The 24,688-nt window shown below is 45.4% G+C and overlaps 1 protein-coding gene across 3 annotated transcripts in view; it reads right to left on the bottom strand.

Moving 5' to 3' along the window:
• RGS22 (regulator of G protein signaling 22) overlaps positions 1 to 24,688 on the bottom strand; it is a 1,028,745-nt gene that overhangs the window by 416,127 nt on the left and 587,930 nt on the right. For all 3 annotated transcript variants that reach the window (XM_085605181.1, XM_085605183.1, XM_085605184.1), the window contains one exon: positions 11,787 to 11,953. In XM_085605181.1, coding sequence (XP_085461307.1) covers positions 11,787 to 11,953 — 167 coding nt within the window. The remainder of the gene's footprint in view (positions 1 to 11,786; positions 11,954 to 24,688) is intronic.

The following is a 24,688-nucleotide window of genomic DNA, read 5'->3' as shown; positions in this document are numbered from 1 at the left end:
CAATATTTTAACTTAAAAACAATTTTGGACTGTATGATCATAAAGAGTTTTGCAGAGGGGAACATGGGGGCTAGCTAACGTGCTGGCCGTGAGCTCTTCTCTCCGATGCTGCAACAGGAATGGAGTTTTAGGTAAAACAATGCACTAACCTTAATGGAAACCTGCTGAAAATTACAAGCACTGGTTAGATATTTTCTTTTCTGGGAGAATTCCCTAGCATTTTTTCTCTGGTTGAATGAATGAATAAGCTGCCCCGAAGCATAGATGGCAGCGGCAGGAAAATTACAGTAGGCGGAGCGGGCTCCTGGTTACACGCCGCGCAAGGACTTGCAGAGAACAAAGAATCTTTGCACTAGTGGGTTTCCGGGGCTACTCAGGCAGTTATCAGCACTAACTGGCAGCTGCGCCCAAGGATAAAGGCAGTTTCTACAAACGTACAGGAGCTAGGGGTAAGGAAGCAAACGGAGAGAAAACAAGAATATATGAACCTGAAGTGGAAAGCAGCGGCAGGCAGCAGAGGGAAATCCTGTGTGCTTACCACTCCTCCAGTGTCGTCAAAGAGAACATTGAGAAGAAACCCAGTACATCAAGAGACATAAACTCCAGTGGAACCAATACCGGTAAGAAATAACAGTAGTAAGAACAGATATACATTAAGAATTAACAGCACCAACTTAGATACACTGGTAGCAGTAGATGGTGGCATTGGGAAAATACAAGAGGTCAAAGCAATAATAACTCCCCACCTTGTATGTTGTTACCACTGGTTCACAAGAAAGAGGTGGTAACCCCTCGCTGACTTCAAGAAATCCATATCTTAGTACAAGTTGTAAAGGAAACAGAGGTCTCCCAACTGAACCTGGAGAAAGAGTTAAATTTACACCCTCATTGTGATCGTTTTTTAAGGTACAGGTTAGGCAATAGAAGAGAAATACCATAGCATACCAACCTGGCTCTTCGGTCCTATTAATTGATGGCAATGACATGGTAAAAAAGCAAAAATCAAAGTAGGGGCAGGGAGTAGAGTTAAAAATGGGTTTACTGTATTTCCCAGGATGCGCCAGGGAAACACAGACAGTAACTATGACATACCGTCCAAAAAGGTATCTCAAATGATGGAGGGACAAAAGCAGGTATCACAGAACAACCTGGCATTGAATAACTTCTAGTCGCACTGACGGAGGAAATCAAACTTAAATTTACTATATCTGAAAAGAACCAGTCTAAAATACAAGGTGCCTGTGACAGTCTGGAAACTAAAATGACCAACCTCACACAACGATTAACTAACATGGACGTCTTACAAGAGAAACTAAATATGGAGGTTGAAACAAGTTATAGGGAGATCCAAATAATGAAAACAGGGGAAAAAGCTAAGGGACAAGATAGAACGCTTAGAGAACAATGCTAAGATTGTTAAATATTCTGGACTGTATAGAAGGGGGAGATCTAAAAGGATTTGTGAGTACTCTGGTTAAGGAGCATGTTCCACTAGTAGCTTGAGAGGACCTGGAGGCTGACATACAGAGACTTCATCGAAATCACTTCAAAAGAAATCCTAAGAAGGAAAAACCAAGGAAAATGTTAATTAATTTTAAAACCTACTCCCTGAAAGAACAGATACTGTCTGAAGCCCTGAAGGCCAAGAGTTTCAAGAAAGGCAAGATTTCTTTCTGTATTAGGTCAGACATTTCCAAATCAACTCAAGACAGGTAATGGGAACTAGGGAAATTCATACAAGATCTCAGATCTCAAGGCGCTACAGCCCAGCTGAAATTTCCCGCAACATTCAGAATAATGTGGGGAAACAAAATGCACAACATATCAGATCTCACTGAGGTGGAGAATTTATTGCAAGGGAAACACTAGTAGTCAGAAGAGAGAAGAAGCTTGAGGGTAAAATGAGTTAACCAACACAGTTGTGGGGCTGGTTGCCCTGGGAGGGCGAGGAGATGCAGTTGGGAGTAGGAGTCCCACAAAAAGTTTGAGAGTTAATTATAGTCTTCACTGGGTGGGGAGCATGCAGGAGGAAAAAAAAAGAATTTCCCCATTTAAGACAATAGATGCTTGAAGAATCACAATATTGGCCATGATATGTAGCCTACAAACAAGATAACGAACAAAATATGTTTAAGGGTTATGATTTGGAACGTAAACGGGCTACGGGAACATAGCAGGAGGAGGAGCATTTTAGAATATCTAAATCAGACAGTGAGATCATAATATTGCAAGAAACACATTTACAGAGGGGTGAGTGGGATAAAACTTTAAAGACACAAAAATGGATTGGACAATTCACATGCACAGACCAAAGATGCAATGTGAAAGGGGTAGTCATTCTGATGAAAAGCTCAGTGCAGGCTAAGATAGAAAATTATATTGGTGACGGTGGTTGGCACTTAATACCAAAATACACTGTGTACGGTACTTGTTTAAAGGGTACAATGGGATAAACATTGATGAGCCAGGACCCCTCTTCGAGCTGTACGACCAACTAGTGGAGGTCGGAAGCTACATCCTATTAGAAGGCGACTTCAATGTGCTATTAGACCCCTCGTAAGATAAATCCACTACCAGACCAGTGGTCAATTCTCCAAAGATGAGAGTTTGTGTACACCACATTATGACTGGGTTTAGAAAGTAGGACTCTAAGCAGACAACCTGATCATTTACACTCAAGACCTTATGCAATCCTTCCCTGCTATTCAAAATACATGAATTGATTTTGGTAGAGAGTCAGGTTTCTCAGTGAATCAGTAAAAAACTGAATTAAGGTCATGGAATACTCAATCAATCCGTTCGCTAGAAAAAAGGGAAATTAGAGACTTGGGAATTCAGATAGTAAAGGATTTGGATACGATGGCTCAAGTTAATTTTAAAAACCTTATGACCGTACCCAAAAAACGACATAAATCCTGGGCATACCTCTCCCTCTCATTTCTTGGTAGAACAAATGTAATTAAAATGCGGTTACTTCCAAAGGTCACTTTCATATTCAATGCAATTCTCTTGGAATTTGGGACAGACTGGTTTAAAAATTGCAAGGAGAATTGAATAGTTTCATTTGTGTCCATAACAGCACGAGAATTGCTTGGAAAAAACTACACAGGTGAAAGATAGATGGGGGTATTGCTCTCCCAGACTTCTAAATATACTGTTGAGCCATTCAACTGAAAAACATAAGACTGCTCTTAAGAGGAGGCTCCCAGCAGCTCTCCTATTATATTGAGCTCTTATCAAAACCTCACTGGATGAAGGGGACCACTTCTTACTTAAATTCGATACCCAAACTTTTTCAAGAAGATCAAGCTCAAGACGCTAACTGGAGCTTGTAAAGAGTGGACCTAAGTCAGACGAGCATTTAAAGTTCCATACTACAGCAAGTTCTCCCCTATATAGAACTCACCAGGAATGTCAGAATGGTTACAGGATGCCAAAGCTAGACCTTTAAAGAAAGCTGGGATTACACAGTGGGGACAACTAAAGGCAACGGGCACGTTGTTAACGTGAAACACGCTATCTCAGCTCACGGACAATAAGCTTTCTAAATTTAAATTTTACCAATTGCCGATGAGGCAGCCGCGCAGGGGGGCTTAGGGGTAGGGAACCTAGAATAGGAAGAGAAGTTCCAAAGCATTCTTCCTTTGAACAAAGAAGTATCAAAATGGTACTGGAAATTAGGGCTAGGAGAAAACAGACCATTTTCTTTGCCTGCGGTGCTATGGAGAACGGACCTGTCGTTGCTGGAGTTAATAAACAGATGGCAAATATCTATGGCTACACTTTGTGCAACTGTTTAATCTGCATCTCAGAGAAGATATAATGTATTTACAACACATAGGGCATACAGGTCTCCAAAGAAACTGAGGAAGAGAGGAGGTCAAAAGAAGAGATGCGGTCTTCAGTGTGGACTCGAGAAAGCAGACTATGTCCACATGTTTTGGCAGTGTCCAGATATCCAGACCTATTGGCAGGATGTGGGTAAGATCATTATGGATCTCGGCCTTCCGGGCGGTGCCTGTGGGCCGGAGGTGATCGGCCGCGTGTATCGGGCGGCCAGGGGGGGGTGGTCCTGCCTGTGGGCCATCCTCTATCCTGGGCTGTCGCAGAGCTTGAGAGAAGGGTACTGACACTTGGCATCGTCCCGGGCACCTTGCCTGAATCCCATCCTCGCGGACAGGGCCTGGTCTTGTGTGGCCCTCCTTTGTACTCCCTGGTTTGGACCCCTTGTGTGCCCTGGGCTCCGGAGACCGGGTGGTGTTGGCCGCTTCATCGGGCGGCAGTGGTGACCCTGTGGCGGGCCCTGGACCCACCAGGCCTACGACTTTTTGGGCTCATCCTGATACTGGGATCGGCGTCTTTCCTTCTGAGCGAGTGCGGCAGAGACAAGGGGTGTTCGGCCGCGCTATCGAGTGGCATGAGGGCCTCCCTGTGAGTCCACCCACCCCCTGGTGAACTGCATTCGGCGGCCTCCCCGGAGACCTGCCTTCGCATTTGGGCCTCATCCTCCACCCCCACACCGGGTGTCTCCACATCGTCCGCCTTGGTCAGGCTGCGGACTGTTTCCAGGGGCGGCTGCCTCCGCCTTGGGTCGCCCGTCATAATCAGCCCCAGCCTCCTGGGAGGTCCGGTGGCCCCCTGTGACATCCGTGCCTCAAGTCTCTTGGAGGGGTCCTCCCCCTGCCCCGCGGGGCGCCGCCATGGGCCGGAACGGACCAGCTAAGACCAAAATCGATCGCTTCACAACTACGGACAATGGGGCGACGGGGGGCACTGCCGAAAGGGACGCACCACCGGCTTCGGACCTATCCACCATCCTGCAGGCCATCCATACCTCGCAGTCCTCGGTGGAGGGGAAGATTGCGGAGGTCCGTTGGACATGACCCTCATCCAGCAGGACCTTAGAAACGCCACGGCCCGGATCACAGAAACTGAATCCCATATATCATCAGTGGAAGACAACGTTTAACAACTTAAGGGGCAGGTGGCGCGCCTCCAGGCGCACACCCAGGAGCTGCACCGGAGGGCCGAGGATGCCGAAAACAGATCCCACTGCAACAACCTTCGCCTGGTGGGGTTCCCGGAGGGGGCAGAGCAGGGCCGCCCTGTTGAATTCATTGAGAAATGGCTGAGATCCTAGCTCCCAGAGGGCTCTCTCTCTCCTTGGTTTGTAATTGAAAGAGAGCACCGATCCCTTGCCCCGAGGCCCCCGGCATGGGCACCGCCACGTCCAATCATAATGAGAATCCTCAATTATAAAGACCGCGACTCCATCTTGGTCGAGGCCCGCAAGCATCGACGCCTCCCCTACGAAAATCACTCAATCCTGATCTTTCCAGACTACACTCGGGAAGTCCAGGGTCAACGCCGCTCGTTTGGAGAGGTGAAACAGATGCTCAGAGCCCTCAATATCCAGTATCGCCTCCTCTTCCCAGCACGCCTGCGGGTGGTGTTCGACAACAAAACCTTGTTCTTTGACTCTCCGGCAGATGCATGGTCCTGGGCCACGGAGGAGTGTCCCATTCGGCCCCATGATCAGATTCCTCTCCAAGACGGTGGGGTGGATCTGCCCGATCGCACTGGTTTGCCAGACCAAAGGCCCCAGCGCAACCGCTCACGTAGGCACCGTGGGCATAGGAGGATCCGCTCTGACTCTCCATTGAATCCCTCCCAAGTGACTGGGTCGCCCCGGGAGGGCCTCCAGATTGTGCGACGTTCCGGCTCATCTGGCCGCCTGGGCCGTGGGGGGTCTTCACCAACCTCCTCCATGCCTGATCTTCCAGACACTAATCTTTCTCGTAGCCCAACACTGCTCAGAGGCCCAGTCTGAGTCCTGCTTCTGCCCGCCGGGCCTGGCTTCGCGGCCAGAGGCACGGGCCGGCTTACTCTGTTCTCTCTTTTCTTAGACTGTTTTATGGACATCCTGTCATAAGGAGGGGTCCTCCACGCCTTGTTCGATCCCAAGCCTTGTAGTTTGGTTCTGTACTGTTGTTACTGTTAGGGCGACAGATGCTTCTGTTCCTGAAGTATAGGGTGGGGGGTGCGGGTAGGGCAAAGAGGGGGGGAGGGACCGTTGTCCCATGGTTTTTGGTTTCTAGTTGTCCTTTTGTTTCACCACACAGGCACTCAAAGGACGCCCCGTCTCTGGCATTAAGAGACATGATTCATGGTATCTGGGCCCCAATCACGCATACCGGCGTTAGCGCCCTGGGCCGAGCTCCCCTCCAGGGCCGCCCCCCCACCTCGAGACAGTCCACTAGGATGACAGTCATGTTACACCAGGGTATATCCTTGCGCCTCCGGTACTGCAATGTCAATGGTCTCTATGACCGCCTCAAGCGATCGGCGGTTCTTCAGTACGCGCAGCGACAGGGGGTGGAGGACCTAATCCTGCAAGAAACACACCTACTGGGTAACCACTGCCCCTTCTTAGCGAGATACGGGTACGACAGGGTCTGGCACTCGGGCTTCGTGCGCGGGTCCCACGGGGTTGCGTTTTTGGTGCAGCGCTCCCTTCCGTTTGTGGCGACACGAATTGTCCACGACAATCAGGGCACCTTTGTGGCTCTGCCCGGTACCCTGAATGGAGTACCCCTTAACTTGGTGTCATTGTACTCTCCCCCATCACAATTGAATGCGTCCCTGGCCGCCGCTGCGGGACTCCTGGCTTCCTGGCCCACGGGCCCTATCTTACTGGGGGGTGACTTTAACGCGGTTCCCTCTCCTGCGCTCGACATGACTGGGCCCCCTTCCCATGGCAGACTGGCACATGCGAAACACCTAACGGATTGGGCTGAATCCCTGGGTCTTTGCAATGCATGGCGTGTGTGGCACCCGCGGTCTAGACAGTTCACCGACACCTCGGCCGCGCACCACACACACGCGCGTATAGACACCTTCTACATTCCCTCGACTGACTGCCTCCTGCTTCAAGATGTCGCTATCCACCCTAGGGGTATATCGGTCCACTCCCCGGTGGTACTCACTGTGGGTGCCCCTCCTGCCTCCATGCGTCAAATATGAAGAATTAATGCGTGGTTTCTCCAGGACAAAGACTTCCACAAGGTGGTGGGGTGGGAGTTAAAACAATACTTCCAGACAAACGAGGGGTCGGTGTCATCCCCGGGCGTCCTGTGGGAGGCCGGCAAGGCAACGATACGTGGAGTTGCCAAGGGGCAACTCAAAACCCAGCGGCGCGCACGGCTGGAGCAGCTCACCTCACGTGAAGTGCAGGCCCTGCACCTCGAGCAATCCACCGCCCTGAACCCAGACGCTTCCGATGTGAGGCTCCTTGCTCACATTTGGGAGGAGATTCGCCAATTGTCGCATGACGCAGCTAAACTTCTCTGGCACTCTTCTGTCGCCAAGGTGTATGGGTGGGGAGACAAGAACATCTCTCTCCTCCACAGACTAGTCACCTACCCCAGAGCGAATCGCATAATTCCCAAAATTGCAGACCAGGAGAGCTCGATGCGCAATTCCCCGGCCGGCATGGCCCAGGCATTTGCAATGTACTATCGCCAGCTCTACACGGCCAGGACTCCCTCCCTAACGCTTACAGATCTGTTGCAGGCTGGAGCCTGTCGCCTCCCTCAATTGGACTCAGAGGCTCAGGGCGATCTGGACCGTCCTATCACCCCCGCAGAAATTGGTGTTGCGATTTTTCTCGTCTTGTCCGGCAAGACGCTGGGACCGGAAGGCCTCCCCAGGAATTTTACGCTATGTATCGTGAGACATTGACTCCATATCTCGCCCAAATATTTAGGGAGGCGAAAGGTTCCTTCCCCTTCGAAACCGACATGGCCATTGTGGTCCTTCCTAAATCTCAACCACTCTCCCCTCGATGCGCGGACTATCGTCCCATCACCCTCATCAATATGGAGCTGAAGCTGTACGCTACAATACTCGCCCAGCGTCTTAAGCCCCATTTACGTACGTTTGTCCATCCGGACCAATGTGGGTTCATGCCAGCACGTGGCACTCGTCATTGTTTGCGGAGGCTCCACACGGCTCTGGCTTACCGGAACTTGCTCACCCCCTACCTCTCTCTCCTCTTGGTAGACTTTGAGAAAGCCTTCGACTCGGTGGATTGGGGGTTCTTGGACGACGTTCTGGCAAAGATGGGCTTTGGTCCCCCCTTCCTCGGTTTCGTCAGAGTACTATACGCTCGACAGAGAGCACGGGTCTTAGTGAACGGTGTTCTGTCGGAACCCTTTCCGATCTGCAGGGGAATGAGGCAGGGGTACCCTCTCTCTCCACTGCTTTTTGCCCTGGTGATGGAACCCCTGGCAGCCCTGATACGTTCCAGCGGGCGGGTGCGGGGCTGGAAGTGGCCCAACACGGAGGTTGATAAAATCGCCCTTTACGCGGACGACGTCCTGATTTATTTGGCGGACCCCGCCAGTTCGGCCCTCACTGCCTCCAGATCCTCTGGTCCATTGAACAGGCGTCGGGCCTCCGGCTCAATCCCGAGAAATCGGTCTTGGTTCCCCTCCACATGTCCAGGGAGTGCTTTGATTGGCAATCCACTATACCACTCCCTCACCAATCCTTTAAGTACCTAGGGATATGGGTGACTTTACTCCCTGAACTCAGCTGGGCCCTCAACGTTACCCCCTGGTGAAGCGAGCCAAGGCGGATCTGTCAAAATGACAGTCATTGCCGTTGAACCCCTTGGGAAGTGTCGCTCTGTTTAAGATGATGATTCTTCCCAGATTACTTTACATCCCCAAAACACCCCTATTAACTTCTCGAGAGCGTGGTTCCGGGAACTTGATAGCTTGGCTTCCAAATTCCTCTGGGGGCAGGGTAGGTCCCGACTGGCCCTAGGCGTTTGTCAGATCCCCTCCTTTGATGGGGGCTTGGGGATGACCCATCTATATTTGTATTATCTAGCCACACGCCTGCCCTCCCTGCACAACTGGATCAACGGAGGATGGTCGGATCCGGCATACAGACTGGAACTCAGTGAATTGGGCTTGTCCAACCTCCAGTTGATGATGTATGGGGCCCCTGTCCTGTCTTGCTTACCGGAAGTGACGCGCGCACAGACTCTCCTGTGGCAGGGTACCTGGCTCAGAGAAGTCAACGGGCTGCAGGGCTTTCGGTCATAGGCATTTCCCAACTAGGTGACATTTGGGTGGGCGACCACATGCGCTCCTTCCAGGACCTCCGGGCTAGGCACTCCATACATCACTCACGGTTTTACAGATATTTGCAGCTTCGCCACGCCCTTCAAGTACACTTAACGACTGGTACACAACTCCCAGATCATAGCCCTACCGAGGCACAAATTATGCTGGGGGACCTGGGGAGAGGGGGCATCTACCGCATTTACCGGTCGCTCATTAACAACACTCCAACATCACTTGACCGGCTACGGGCCCAATGGGAGGAGTGGGTGGGTTCCTTGGAAGAAGAAGACTGGCGCAATGCCCTTATGGCTCCCAGGACAGTCACTGCCTCCGCTAGATTGTGCTTGACACAACTTTATTTCTTGCATGCTGCCTACCGGACGCCGGCACGCCTACATCGGGCGGGGCTCCGACCGACCCCCTCCTGTGACAGGTGCGGTTACGAGCCAGACGACTTCTTTCACATGGTATGGACTTGTCCATGCCTGGTGCGCTTCTAGGGCGACATTGAGGAGGAACTCACTGAGGTGGTGGGGGATCCCACACGACCCAAGACACGCACTGCTGGGCATCACAGACGGGTGGACGGGACCAGGAACGAAAAACTCTTTTACACCACGGCAATGGTTTACACCACGGCAATGGTAGTGGCCAAAAGAGACATTGCTTCCGCCTGGAAGTGTCCTGACCCTCCCTTCGTGAAGGAAGTGACGGGCCGGAGTGGACTGGTGCACCACACAAGAGAAGACACTGTACATGGCACGTGGCTGCCCCAAGAAATATCGTAGGGTCTGGGGAAAGTGGTTGGGGTAATGGTCTGATTTCGATGGGGATGCTCCATTATCTGCCTTTTTGAATGCGTATGTCTTTGGCCTTTGGGTTGTCCAGAATAATGCAAGTAATGCTTTATTACCGTGGTATCGTGATGATTGGCTGGTATTTCCTGTAAAATCAATAAAAAGTTGTTTATCAAAAAGATCATTATGGTTATAATGAATAGAGAGATCATGTTAAACCTTGCACTGGTTATCTTCAACATCTTCAATGGGGAAGGGCAGGATGGAAGACTGAGGAACCTACAATCAGAGTTATTTTTTATACTTATATTAATTACACAAAGGGAAATATGCATGAAATGGGTATACATTGAATCACCAAAATGCACGATTGGGAAAGAACAGCGCATCGCTTTTGTAGATTGAACTCCACTAATGGGTCTCAAAAACGGTCCAGAATGTAGGAACCTTTTGTGGCACGTCAAACAGATTAAATAGGAGAAAGAAATACTGCAGGTGAGACAGTCAAGAATTCAAAGGTCCAAGGATTAAGACAATAATCAACAAGTGAGGAGCACAAGGTTTGATCTTTGGAAACTCTTGAATGTTGAACAGGCTAAGTACAGGAGCTGGAGCCTACTATAAGGCCCCTGGAGGTAACACAAGAACTAACTCCTTGCCTCCTGTCCCATATAAGGATCAACAAAGTAATATATATATATACATATTAACACCCTGATCGTCTTTCCACAAACAGGCACCAACACCGTGAAGAATTATGGCACAGACGGCGATTTATTTCAAATTCAGGTCAGACGCGTTTCGGCGGTGAAACCGCCTTGCTCACTGCATGAAATATTCTGTCAGTGTCAACCAAACAAATACCTCCACCATTTACCTGTGGTTGCCAAGACAACCAGTACATGTCATAGACATAGAAGTTTTTACACCGTGACTTTGCAAAATACAATTGTGCGTGAATATATGAAATAACATACATTGGTAATATAAACAGTATATATTCGCATCTGTAGGCAAATTTATTTGCTTAAATAAAGATCGAGTTCAAAAGTCACTCAAAATGGAAAAACACAAAAGTGATTAGGAGTGCCGCTCGATTAGGAGCGGAACAGCCCGTCTCAGTGTGTCCCGTGTAATGTGTTCTAAACCAATGTGGCGGTAATGGCATACAGAGGAGGGAATATGACATATGAATATCAAATAGCCATAAGGGCGATTTTAAACGGCCTGCTTAGTCTACGTTAGTATATGCAGTATCAGAATACGAGACCACAAATACATCGTAATGCAAAGTAAAGCAAGTGGGGACTACCACTAACAGAAATTCCTTACATCCATATGGAGGGAACAGAGTAGATGACAAGTGCCACTACTTGTAAGAGATTAAAGGAAAAAGGGGGGGGGGGGGGTTGGTTTAAATATCACCGCTAAGGGATTATTCCGCCCAAGTGGGCAAAAGGATACATATGATTTATAATGGCAGGCCAGAAAAGGAATTGAATTACCTATTACCCTCCTACTATACCTGAACAGAAAATATATATACACAGGGATAGAGGCACATATAAAAAATGGGGTGGTATATACAGGTAAATGTGAATTGTCATAAAAATTTGAAATGATTTTTAAGGTTTAGAACAGTCATGCTCCGAGAAAAGGGTTCAAACGAAGAGGCCAATCTTCTCAAATAACGACTCAGAGATGGACATTAAGCGCTTCATCGGCATTCATCCCATGTGGGATATATATACATATACACATATATATATATATATACACACACACACACCTTTTTTCTATATCCTGGATATTTCTGGAATATTTTTTGTGCAAATTTTTTTATTAGTAAACTTACCTTGCAAAATGGTCATCCAAAAATGTACGGAAATGCTCGAGCTCCAGCCTGTGATTGATCAAAAAGCTGAGATTGTAATTGCGATATTCCACAGGAACCAGTTCCCAGAGGTTTGGCTCTTTAATATTGTCCGGTGGAGGCAGGAAAATGGCACCAGGAGTAGCACCCTAAGGAAAGAAATGTTTCAAATTAAACAAATAATTGTTAGCTTGATAAAACCAAACCTTGCATTGTTTTTTCTTTATTGAGGACCATGACATCATAACATTGTAAAGAATTAGTACAGAAAGGTCTTTTTTTTTTTTGTTGTCTACCTCTTTAAGGCAGCCGTAAAGGATACAGTATATGAGTGCGTACTACAGAGGTACACATAAGGCATTGAAAGAATACTGCAAGTACTTTCGGAGAAATGCAACATATTCAAAAGTGAGACATCTGTGATATAATAACATCCAAATCGCAAAACGTAAGTGTCCTATTTGATTAAAATAAACAACCCCAGCAACTATCCCCCAAACCTTGCATTGTTATATAAGAATTATGTTACTTACTCAGTAAGCATCTGTTCTTAGCATGTAGAGCTGTAGATTCACATGCTTTGCATACTCATGCCATCTAGTGTTGTGTCTGGATGTTTGCAAGTTGTTTTTCTTTGAAGAAGTCTTTCCAGTCACGAGTTAAGGCGACTCCTCCTATCGGTGAAAGTGTGCATAGGCATAGACTTCACAGTTAGACTGTTTTCCCGCAAGAGGGTGAGAATGGAGTAAGTTTGGGGTTTTGTGTAACTAGTGGGTCAGAGGGGCTATCACTCATGTTCCGAGTCACGTCTCCAACTAGGTTACAGTTTTCATGGGTGTTCTAATTGTTTAATGCCTAGGTCTGTGCACGAGGGTTTATAATTGCCGCAAAGATTTAGTAGCTTGAGTTTTGGTGCACCATTACGAGGGCTCCGATTTATGGGATTTATGGGATATGTTTCAGCTAATGCTTTGTCTCACAGTTGAAACATATTACCCCGCTTTGAGACGAGAATAATGACCAGTTCCAGCATGGTATATCTGTGCTTATATACACAATGTGCAGGCCCATTGTTTAATATATATTGGAAGTTTTGCATTGCAGGCGGTGTATATTTTCTGTAGAGGGTCCGAATTATTTTGACATTGGACTCTATTTACTCATCTGTCACTTTGGATAAATTTCCTGAGATATATTATCACAGATTGTGCAAACACTATAGGTTACTTTTCGATAGCGATGAATTAGGTGTGCAGGGCACATTTCGGCGCTTCTCTGTGACCAGGACTAGCTACTTGAATATATTGCGTTAAACTTTTTCTAATGCATTGGGAATCTTGTCTCTGTTTCTCACTTCAAGTGACACATTGACCCATACATCTATATATATCTTATGAATGGTAAACATTATACTTCTTTGTCTAAAGGTGCACTAGTCTGGTTGGATAGTCTCCATCAACATGTGCTAGTCCTTAATTGAACTGGCACACTCATCAACGGTCTATGGCTATCATACCATACGTGACATGTACCTACATTTAGTGTGCCTTGGATCGTGCCAAACAACTTGTACCAGCTTGGCCTGGCTTATTAGCTTGAAATTCTGAGCAGGTAGGCATCACAACCACATAACGCATGATACTGCCCAATTATACACCTAATCAACTCCAGATCCAACTAGATAAATACTGTGAATTTATGTCTTCTCTTGGTCTTAAAGTCAATAAATCTAAGACTTTTGTTATGAACATCGGGAAAAGAGCCCAAAAATGTAAATCTCTCTTTATCGAGAAGACCAGATTAGAAACTGCCACCACCTATCCTTATCTAGGTATCCTTATTGACAATCACCTGTCCTGGAAACCTGCTATATCCAGTAAAAAACTGCAGTTTCAACGTACAACATCTGCACTGACCTCGTTTTCCAGGAAATTGGGTAAGCCCGCTCCTACTGTGCTCTTGCAGATTTACCAAGCCAAGTGTATGAGTGTGGCAACATACGGTGCAGGAGTCTGGGGCTATGTGCCTGCTGACGACCTACAAATTACAGAAAACTCCTTTCTGAAATATATACTAGCCCTCCCTCGTAGTGCTCCTACCTTCGGCACCCATGTGGAACTCGGTCGGGAGTATCTGACTGATATCATTAGCTACCAACCGATTCTACTTTGGCACCGTATATGGACCCAGGAGCAATGTCATCTAACTAGGTCACTAATATCTGACTGTCTCACTTTGTCCTACTGGAAAAAGATTCCCTGGCTGCTATATGTATCGAGATTTTTGTCAGATTTGAATCACTCTGCATATTTTACTGATCCCGAATCCTTAGTGGACATATCTAGAAAATCTTTGAAAAAGCTATGTGCTGACCACTTGAGTGATCTTCGTTTGTGTTCTGAACTTGTGAAAAAATCAAACGTTCATTTAACGATGGTCCAATTTCCTCATGGCATTCAATTTTATCTGTCATTTTTTCTGTCAAATTATGAGAGATATGTTTTAACCAGATTTCGGTTTGATCTATTTTATCGTCTTGTTTCATTGCCTGTGCCCTTAGACTGGTCACGGGAACTACCAAACTGTCCCTGTGACGGTCTTACTCGCCAGTCAACTCTGCATGTAACCTTTTTCTGCGGTTTCTATAAGTCCCCGCGGAAACGTTGGCTGGTTCCTCTGCTTCGACATATAGGGCTGAGAAGATGCAGACCGGCTCTTCTGGCACTTCAAAATCTAGATACCCCGTATGTAGCCAAAACTGTAGCCTGCTTTCTTAAAGCCTGCTTGAACATTCATTTTCAACTATCGGCAAATGTTTCTTAGGATTTTACCGCTTATTCGGTTATTATTCCTGTATATAGAGTGTTAGCGTTTACTCCTAAATGTCTGCTTCCCTCAACAGCCATTACCAAACTGAATTTTTACTGATTATTTGCGCTATTATTGTTGTTCTTAGAGTGTCAGTGTTTTTATGTAAATTGCCTCCCTTTTTAAGCAGTCAGTGGGCAAACTGATTTTTATAATGTTGTAATGCTTCAAATGAACTTTTTATGATTGTAAATTCAATCGAAATAAAGTATTTTACTACTACTACCACATTGGTGGATGCGCCATGTTATTTAGAAAATACGATTCTTTGGCTTGATTTTCAGATGCCAAGCTACAATTTTTGCTCAAGATAATTCTTACAACCAGGTCATAATCCAGTGAAATGGGTGTCGCCTTAGATTAATATTGGTAGGTCCCTATTTGTGCTTTTGCATGGGGTATCTCACATTGGTGTATATGGTTCACGGATTGTCTTAGGTGAGGAGTGTGGGTGCCTGATCGCCTGCTTTTTATTCTGTCGTCTCATCTTTATTTTATTCTGTCATCTCATCTTCATGATATAATTTCAGCTGTTTCTTAATCCTAGAATTTCATTCGAATTATAATCTTCCTTCTCCTCTTTCTTTGTTCATTTCTTTTGACATATGTACGTTACTACTATCTGTTACCTTAGAAAATCGTTTATGTTGTGGTTTTTGTACGTCAGTTTGGGTATGGTCTTTTGATGGATCTCTGTAATGCATTTAGATAGCAACATTTTGCTGCATTGTTGTTTTAATGTCTTTTCTATGTAATATATGTGTTGTGCACATATAAATGTTGTCGGTTAAGTATAGTGTTTTGTAAATGTCTTGTATATATCTTTTTAACTTCTAGCCCTGAAGAAGTCCTATGTAAAAAGGACGAAAAGCGTTGGCTGATGGTTTTGTATAAATTGAAAAATAAAGAAGAGAAACATCATATAATTTGCATTAGCAGCGACTTTCTTCATTAAATTAGGATTCTGCAATATTTATGGATAATGCTTCATGGACTTTTCTGATAAGTGGTGGTGCAGTTCCAATCTAGCTTTTTTGTTCCTATATTTCCTGTGGTGGAGGAGTGCTTCTGAACAAGGGGCACATTTGTGAACTTGCACAGAAAACTGTTAAGTATCTAAAATGTATTGGTAATTCACGGTACTGGTGCTGCACATGTTCTTTATGGTCCACTGTCCGTCTCTCGAGTTTTCTGAGAATAGAGTAAGTGAGTGTAGTAAAGAGATGTCCATGCATATATAATGTAAATAAGGAGAGCAGCAAAAACTACAGGTGACTGGGGAGGAGGGAGGGCGCATGTGAATCTACAGTTCTACATGCCAAGAACAGATGCTTACTGGGTAAGTAACATAATATGTTCGAGGCATGTGTGCTGTAGATACAAATGCTTTGCATAGACTATATAGCAGTATTCTCCCAAAGCGGTGACTAACCACTAGTTTTCACAGTTGTCTGAAAAAGTGTCTTTAGCACTGCTTGCCCTACATTAGCTTGTTGGCGTGCGAATACATCCACACAATAGTGTTTGGTAAATGTGTGTGGTGTAGACCATGTTGCTGCTTTACAGATGTCAGCTATAGGAATGTTTACTAAAAAGGCCATAGAGGCTCCTATTTTACGAGTAGAATGTGCTCTAGGGGGGTATAGATAAAAAGTTATTTTAGCATTTGCATAACAAGTATGAATACATTTAACAATCCATCTTGAAATACCAGTTTTAGAGATAGGATTGCCTTTGTGAGGTGGAGCAAAAGCAACAAACAGTTGTTTTGTCTTACGAAAGAGTATTGTCCTCTCAATATAGTATAATACCGCTCTTCTGACATCAAGTGTGTGAAGAGTTCATCCTACTCCAGATTTGGGTTTAGGGAAGAACACAGGTAACTCAACCGATCGGTTAATGTGAAAAGCAGAAACTAATTTAGGAAGTAACTTTAGATTGGTGCTAAGCTACCTTATCTTTATGAAGCTGAAAGAAGGGTTATTCTAAGGTTAATGCCTGCAGTTCACCACCTCTCCTTAATGAAGTAATTGCAATGAGAAATGCAACCTTTCATGAAAGAAACTGTAAAGGACAATTAGGTAAGGGTTCAAAGGGTGGACTGATATGTCTTGTAAGTACAATGTTAAGGATCCACACTGGTGCCGGTGGTATCCTGGGTGGTATTACTCTTTTCAAGCCATTTATTAAGGCTTTAATGACAGGAACCTTAAACAAGGATAAATGCTGTCCGTTTGGCAAATATGACACTATTGCTGCATGGTGCAAACAAATAGAAGTGTAAGCTAGACCAGTTTGTTGTAGGTGCAAAAGGTAACAAATAATGTTTTGAATAGAAGCATCCAGAGGATAAATTTTGTTGTTGTTACAATAGACTACAAATCGTTTTCACTTTGCTGCATAACAAGCTCTAGTAGTAGGCTTTCTAGCTTCTTTTAGAATAGTCATACAGTCTGGTGGTACGTTTAAATATCCAAACTCTATTATTTCAGGCACCTCATTGCTAAGATGTGCTCCTTGGGACTTGAATGTCTGATTTCTCCATGGTTCAGAGTGAGAAGACTTGAGGTGAGATGCAGTTTTTGATGTGGAACTACTGACAACTCCAAAAGGGTAGGGTAGTGTGGCATGGTTAGCGGGCCCATAAGGGGGCTATTAAAATCAGTGTGAGGGATGGTTGCATGAGTTTCTGAACCACAAACAGAAGGAGTGGGAGAGGTGGAAAAGCGTAGGCAAATATCTCTGACCAATTAATCCATAGGGCATTGCCTTTGGATAGAGGGTGTGGGAACCTGGAGGTGAAGTTTGGGCATTTTGAGTTGTCCACAGTAGCGAACCGATCTATTTGTGGCAATCCCCATTGTTGAAAGTATGGAAGGAGAACTTGGTGATGAAGTTCCCACTTGTGTATTTATTGCCTCTTTCTGCTGAGGAGGTCAGCAATCGGATTGTTTACTCCTGAAAGGTGCTCTGAAGATGAATCTTGTGATTGGCCAGCTCCAAATGCTCTGCGAGAAGCGTGACAGTAGGAGAGAGTGTCCCCCCCCCCCATTTTTGTATATAACATAGCTGTCATGTTGTCTGTGCGGACTACGACAACTTTGCCTAAGAGATGAGACTGAAAAGCTTTCATCGTTAGAAATACAGCTAGAAGCTCTAGATCGTTGATGTGGAGATGTTTGTGCTTGTTGTCCCAGAGACCCTGGATTGTGTAATCATGGAGATGTGCGCCCCAAACTGTGAGAGATGCGTCTGTTAGCACGATGTGTGGAAGAGGGTCGATGAAGGGCCGCTCTTTTAAAACATTTTGTGGGATTCACCACCACAGAGAGCGATGGGTGCGGCTGTCTACCAACACTAGATCGGTTAATTGAGCCTGTGACTGATTCTACTGACGTGCTAAGCTTTCTTGTGGAGGACGCATGTGTAGTCTTGCATGAGGCACTTTTGCAATGCATTACACCATCATTCTTAGCAGTTGCATGAACGTTCTGGCTGGCAAGGTTTGGTTGGCTTGAAACTGTAGCCACAGAGTTTGGATGTTGTGAATTCTGGCTTCATTGGGAGAGGCTAGAGCTGTTGAGTGTCGAGAGTGGCTCCCAGCTAAGACTGTATCCAATCCATAAGCCATGCTGTACATGAATGTGCGCTAGCCTAACAAGCCGTGATGCACATGAAAATCCAGTCTTCACCCACCTCATCTCATTGTTGCAAGCCATAAGGAATAAGAATGTTCAGCCTCTAAGAATTTTGATCATTGATTAAATAAATATGATCCTATATAGGCCATAAAAATAGTTACTATTGCAATTGGAACAATGTATCTACAATTATTTATAAATGCATAGAAGAAGACATTTCATGCAATATTTGAACATGAACATTCACTAGGCGAGTTTTTGCACATAAATAATTGAATGATATGAATATATATTTGAAGGATGATTGTTGAAGTGTGACCGAGTAAATGTGCTTGCTCCATTATATCTCAGATGGAAGCACAATTTTTTATATAAAAAATGAATTTTCTGATAAGTCATTCATTTAATGTATATTGAGTATGCCTTTGCATCTCCTTTTTTTATACTAAAATAGTTTTCAATAATAATTATGATCTGGGTTTCTATACTTATACCTGTGTGCTGTTACTTTGATCAGTTGCCTAAATATGTATGTAAAAAATCAAAGGAGGGGAATGGGCCACTTGTCCTGTGTACCAGGGCCAGTTTCGTTATTGTTCCATCTAAAAAAAAAACCTCATTCAGGTACAAAGGATCCGGCCGGTATATCTTGATTCTCCGCCTTTCTGTAACGTGACAGCATCATCATGGGGTTTATTTTCAGAATATGCTGACCTCCACCTGGAGGAAGACCAACTGGTATTTCAGTAGTGTCCAGAGATAAAAAGTGCAGCGCTCTTGTGAAGTGAGTTAAAATTCCCTACATCACCATATAAGTAAGTGTTTTAATGATTTAAGGTGGTGTGGGAAAGTAAAAACAAAGTGGTGCGTGCGTAGAGCGAGTTACTGGTTTACGGCACTGTTGGTGGTTGACATGTTTCAGCCTCTCTGTCCATCTGGAGGCTTTCTTCAGGGCCGGTGGGTGTATAATTGCACGTTGCAGCGACTATTAGAAGCGGTTGATTTACAGCTCCTTTAGTGTTGAGTCAGGGCAATTGTACCTGTAACTCGAATTCCCTTATTAGGGCTTCCTCAAGGGGCCGGCCAGCTCTGCGGACCTGTGGTGGTAGTTGTGTCCTGACTTGTGCTGGCTCTGTTCATGGGGCCTTGAACAGACCCAGCACAAGTCAGGACACAACCGGTCTACGCACGCACCATTTGACACGTTCCATCGACATTTTAATGCCAGAAGGCCGCCCATGAAGTTTTCGATGGAAAGTGAAGGATTCGTTGAACGAAACGACATGCAGAGAAATGTGGAAACGCATACAAAACAATACCGTTGAGGGTACAGTGGATTCCACACCAAGGGGAACATGAAAAACAGTTTTGAACCGAAGTGCAGCAATACACATCCGAACCAGATGGCAGGAAAAAACAATCTAACAATGAAGTCGATGTCCATGCGCACTATCACCGAAAGGAGGAGTCACCTTACCTCATTACTGGAAACTCTTCTTTGAAGAAAAACAACTTGCAAATGTTCGGAACCAACACTAGATGGCAGGAGTATGCAAAGCATGTGTATCTACAGCACACATGCCTCGAACAATATAGAACAAATGTCTTTCATAATCCTCCTTTCTCATCCAAATCTTACATCATAAATGGAGGAGTCCCTAAAGGCTCTATCATCTCACCCATGCTTTTCAACATCTACATGAAGTAATTATCGCCAATGATCAATGAAGTTCAGGCACCTGCTAAAACTACATAGATGACACACAAGTACGTTTAAACTGGTAAATCCTAAAGACAATGGAAACTCAAAAATCTTCAGTTGTCTCCAAGAAGTTCTGCATGCCATGGAGTCATCTCATATTCAATGTGTCCAAAACTGAAATACTCATGTGTGGCGATTGGAAAAATGATTACCCACTCTGGGCTGAGCCTGACTATCTGAAGCCATCTACTAAGGCCACTGAAGACCTCTCAGCAATCCTGCTGTGTGGGATTTACTGGAGGTAGCATGGGGGGGCGCGTTGGCCTCCAACAACCCTCTGGAGCCAAGGGGACTTCATCCCCCCAACCAGCAGCATGCCAAGAGGCACATTTGCAGAGTAGTGGAAAAAGAGGGTGGAGCCTCTGGCAAATTTCCGGGAGTTTTTTATTTTATTTGACTTTTTTAGGGAAGGGTGGCTGTGTATCCCCACTTTCCTGGGCCAGTTTCGGCCCCAGGGTCCCCATCTCCCAGGGCCAGGCATTTTTAGAATGGGGGTGGAGGCCGCGCAGCCTGCCCTCCCCAAGGTTAATTTACATTTTATAAAAGAGGTCCGGCCCAGAGTGATGAGGACTCCCGGGACCAAAATTGGCCCGTAGAGGGGGCCACGTGGCCCCCCTACCACATTCAAAATAGCCTGGTCCCGGGAGACGGGGTCCCCAGGGCCTAAGGCAGCTCAGGGCAGGGGGGTCCTTCAGCCCCCCCTCCCGCTAAAGAAAACAAAAAATGGACCAGCAAGTCACCAGGGGCCCTGCCCCCTTTCTGCACCACTCTACTAACATGCCTCCTGGCGCACAACTGGTTGGAGGATGAAGTTCCCTTGCCTCCAGAGGGTCCTTGGGGACCAAGCAGCCCTCCTGTTACCTGCAGTAATTCCCACAAAGCGCGACTGCTGAGAGGACTTCAGAGGCCACACCACCTTTCTCCACCACTCTGCAAACATGACTACTAGTTAAAAAAACTGAGAAATTCACTTAAAAAACAAAGGTTACACAGGGATGTTATAGTTAGTAAATATATATATATATATATATTTTTTTTTAATTAGAAATCCTCTAAAAAAAACAAAGGTCACACTGTTGTTGTAGTTAGGCTCAGATGTCACTTGTACAAAACCAGTGAAATTCAGCATTTATAGTTACCTGAGCTAACTAGAACTTACACCCTCGCAATGCACTGCTTATGACCTCACATATTACATCACTTATGACATGGTCAGCGACATCACTGATGGCATATCAAAAGACATCACTGATTATCACTGATTACTTCATCCACAGAACCACTCAAACATCCACTCACACCCCATACAACCTCTTGTATGCCCACTTACATACCCGCACAATCACTCACATACCCATTCAAAGACCCATGCCAGTACTCATTCACCCACTCACTCCACTGTATCGGCACTGACACACCCACTTACTCACTCATACAGTCACTCACACAACCATTCACTCACCCTTAAAGCCACTCATACAACCAGTCACTCACCAGTACACCCAGTCACATAGTCACACACTCATCCATAAAGATGCTCACATACCCACTTATTTACCTACACATTCACTGACACAGCCATTCAGACACTCACTCTCCTATGCAGTCACTCACACACCAACTTGCTTATCCAAACACCTACTCACTCACCGATAAAGACACTTGCACACCCAGTCACTCACTCATACAGCCATGCAGGCACTCACTCACCCATACAGTCACTTACTGTAGGAAAGTAGAATCTGCTTTCATGGTTACCCCCAACTTTTACTTGGTGTCAGTATATTGTTGACTAGTGTGACTGGGATCCTGCTAATCAGGACCCTAGTCACTGTGCTTTCTCCCTAAATTGACCATGGTAAGTACTTCTGTACATCCACAATTGGCTACTGGAGTACCCATGCAAACCCGGATTATATGTATTATATGGTACTAAGGTACCCAGGGCATAGGTACACTAGGGGTCTCCCATGGGCTGCATCATGCATTGTGCCACCCATGGGAGTACACTTAAAACAGTGACTCCAGGCCAGCCATTGTAGCCTGTGTACGTTGGTGCTTGCACCTCTCACTACGGATATAAGTTTCCTTATATTTGAGGTCACTGCACTTAAAACCTATAAGTCACCCCCTATGGCAGGCTCTACAGTCCTGAGGGCAGGGTGCTTGGATATAGTTGAGGGTGCCCCTGCATGAGCAGGGCACCCCTACAAACCCCAGAGTCGATTCTCCACGCTTTGTAAGTGCAACCAGCCATTCTAAAAAATATAGTGGATATCAGTCAATACGAGATGTCTAACTACATAGTGACCGCACCGAAACCGGTCATGTTTGATATCAAATATGTTGGAATCATACCCCAACACCAATTCTAGTATTGAAAGTATGATCCCATGTACTGGAGGGCTCCCTGGGGGTAAGCGCTGTACTCCCAGTAACAGCCTTTCAGGGTCTGACAGCAAACTAGTGCTGCTGCCGACCACAAACACAATTATGTCCTCTTGCTGCTGTTGCTGCTGAGCCAGACTTGAGCAGAGAAAGATGGAACAATAGGTTTCCTGTCACAGGGAGGTGTGACCACCTCCCAGACAGGACTTAATTTATTGGGCTGGGGTGGGGCGCTTGCCAGCACAACCAGACTGCTTTAAAGGGCACATCTGGCTCTCCAACCTTCTGACCTCCAAGGGCATTCTTCGGGGTGCTCTGGGAGGGGCCCTTCTGCAAAAATGCAACTGCGACATCTCCACTGACTTCAATTTGGCACGCAGCTGTGTTCCAACTCTGCACAGAGCCTCCAAAGGGTTCCTGGGTACTTAACTTGGGTGGTTCCTTGTGTCCTCTGCTTCTCTGGGTCTTCTGGTTAAAGCCCCGTCCTCCTTTGCAGTTTGCATTCCACTTTCTTAGTATATGGTTTGGCCTCCCCCTGGAGACCACAGTATTTTGTGCTACTTACCTTATTGCAATTGAAGTATTGAATTGATATCTCTGGATAGGAGATACACCAATGTGTTAGTGAGTGTTGTGTGATGAATAGAAGTATTTTTATAAAAACACTGTGTGGCTCTTTTTCATTTAACCTACACTACATGATTAAACTGATGAAACAAGCTGCTTAACACTCCTTCAAGATAAGTCTGAAGGCTGCTTACCACTGCTATCACTTTGAGAGTTTTCTATGATCATCAAAGACCAGTAAAATCGCCTTAAGGGTTGCCTGGTTTAGTGCAAGGTGCCTCACTTAAATAAGTGTGTTACAAAATACCAAGCCAGCCTCCTACACTTACACACCCACTTACCCACCCATAGAGCCACTTATACCATCACTCTCAACCTGTCAGAGAGTACCTGAAACATTCCACAGGAGCTGAAGCTGAGCCCCAAATCCTCCTCACCACTATCCACACTCACAAGAAAAAAACCTGTTAGCATGTGACAACAGCTTAGGGCAAAGGGGGAGTGGAGAAAATAACAAGAGAGACTGCCTTGAAGAGGATGATGTCTGCATTTCTTAAGCTTCTCTATTAGTTGTCACGATCTGAGTACTCGAGGGATTGTGCCTGTAAATGTTTAGGAGGAAAGAAAAAGAGAGAAAAACAATATCCTTAACACACTCCTAAACATCACTCTGTTCTTATTTAAATTATGCTCTACTAATCAAACCTATACCCAGAATTTCCAAGGCTTGCGCTGCTCTCTTAATTAAATCAGAACTAGTATTAAATTGATGTATTCTGACTGTCTTGGTCTGTATGTGTCTTTTCTGTTGAATTTGTATAGTGGATTCTTGGCTTCTTTTGAGTAAGCTTACTTTTGTTGTGTTTCTTTTCAAAAGTTCCAAATTGTTGCAACAGAACTGTTGTTTTAATTCTTGTTGCTGCCTTTACTAAATTCTTATATTATTCCTATTCATTTCACTGAATTCTTTTTGTAAAATGAAATTTGGTTCCTTGCTAACCTTCCTTATTTAGTGCTAGTATAGCAATGAGGAAGTCCGCTACACTGTACACTATACCTGCCTTTGTAAGTCTTTACATTTGCATCAAAGTCATTAATCCGCTTAATATGCGAATTATGGAAAAGAAATACCTTGTCAAATGAATCATCTCTTCCAAAATACAGGAGGAAACCAGACGATTCCATTAGATGAACAATTCTTCATGTTTTACCTTCTGGACAGACTCATAGTTACGAATTTGAGATTTTCTAGTAGATTTTCATCAGGAAAAGCATGTTCCGCCCAGACACAAACCGGAACACCAACTTCTTTTTTCTCACAGAATTACCTCGAAAACACAGAGTTGACTGAGACGCTACCTGTCCCAGTAAAAATTCAGTTGAAGTGCAATGCTCATCGCTCAAGCGTGCGTTTCGAGACCTGCTGATCCAGCTCATGCAGGAAAGACTAGACCACTCACCTCTAGCCCAGTCCCTCCAACCAGGAAGTACTTGAAGAACCTTCAGACACTGACTAAGTACTAAAACAGAAGATGACAAACACCTCCTCCATCGTGGATATCTTCTGGCTCTCAAGTTTAACACATTCAACAGTTTTCTTGCCTTTTCTGCCAACTAAATTAATTGAATTCCTGACAGTACCTCCCTCCAAAAAGGCT

This window comes from Triturus cristatus, chromosome 5_1 (genome assembly GCF_964204655.1).
Source record: "Triturus cristatus chromosome 5_1, aTriCri1.1, whole genome shotgun sequence".
Taxonomy (NCBI): Eukaryota; Metazoa; Chordata; class Amphibia; order Caudata; family Salamandridae; genus Triturus; species Triturus cristatus.
The sequence above is the reverse complement of the archived record's forward strand: the minus strand, read 5'-3'. Positions and strand labels throughout refer to the sequence as shown.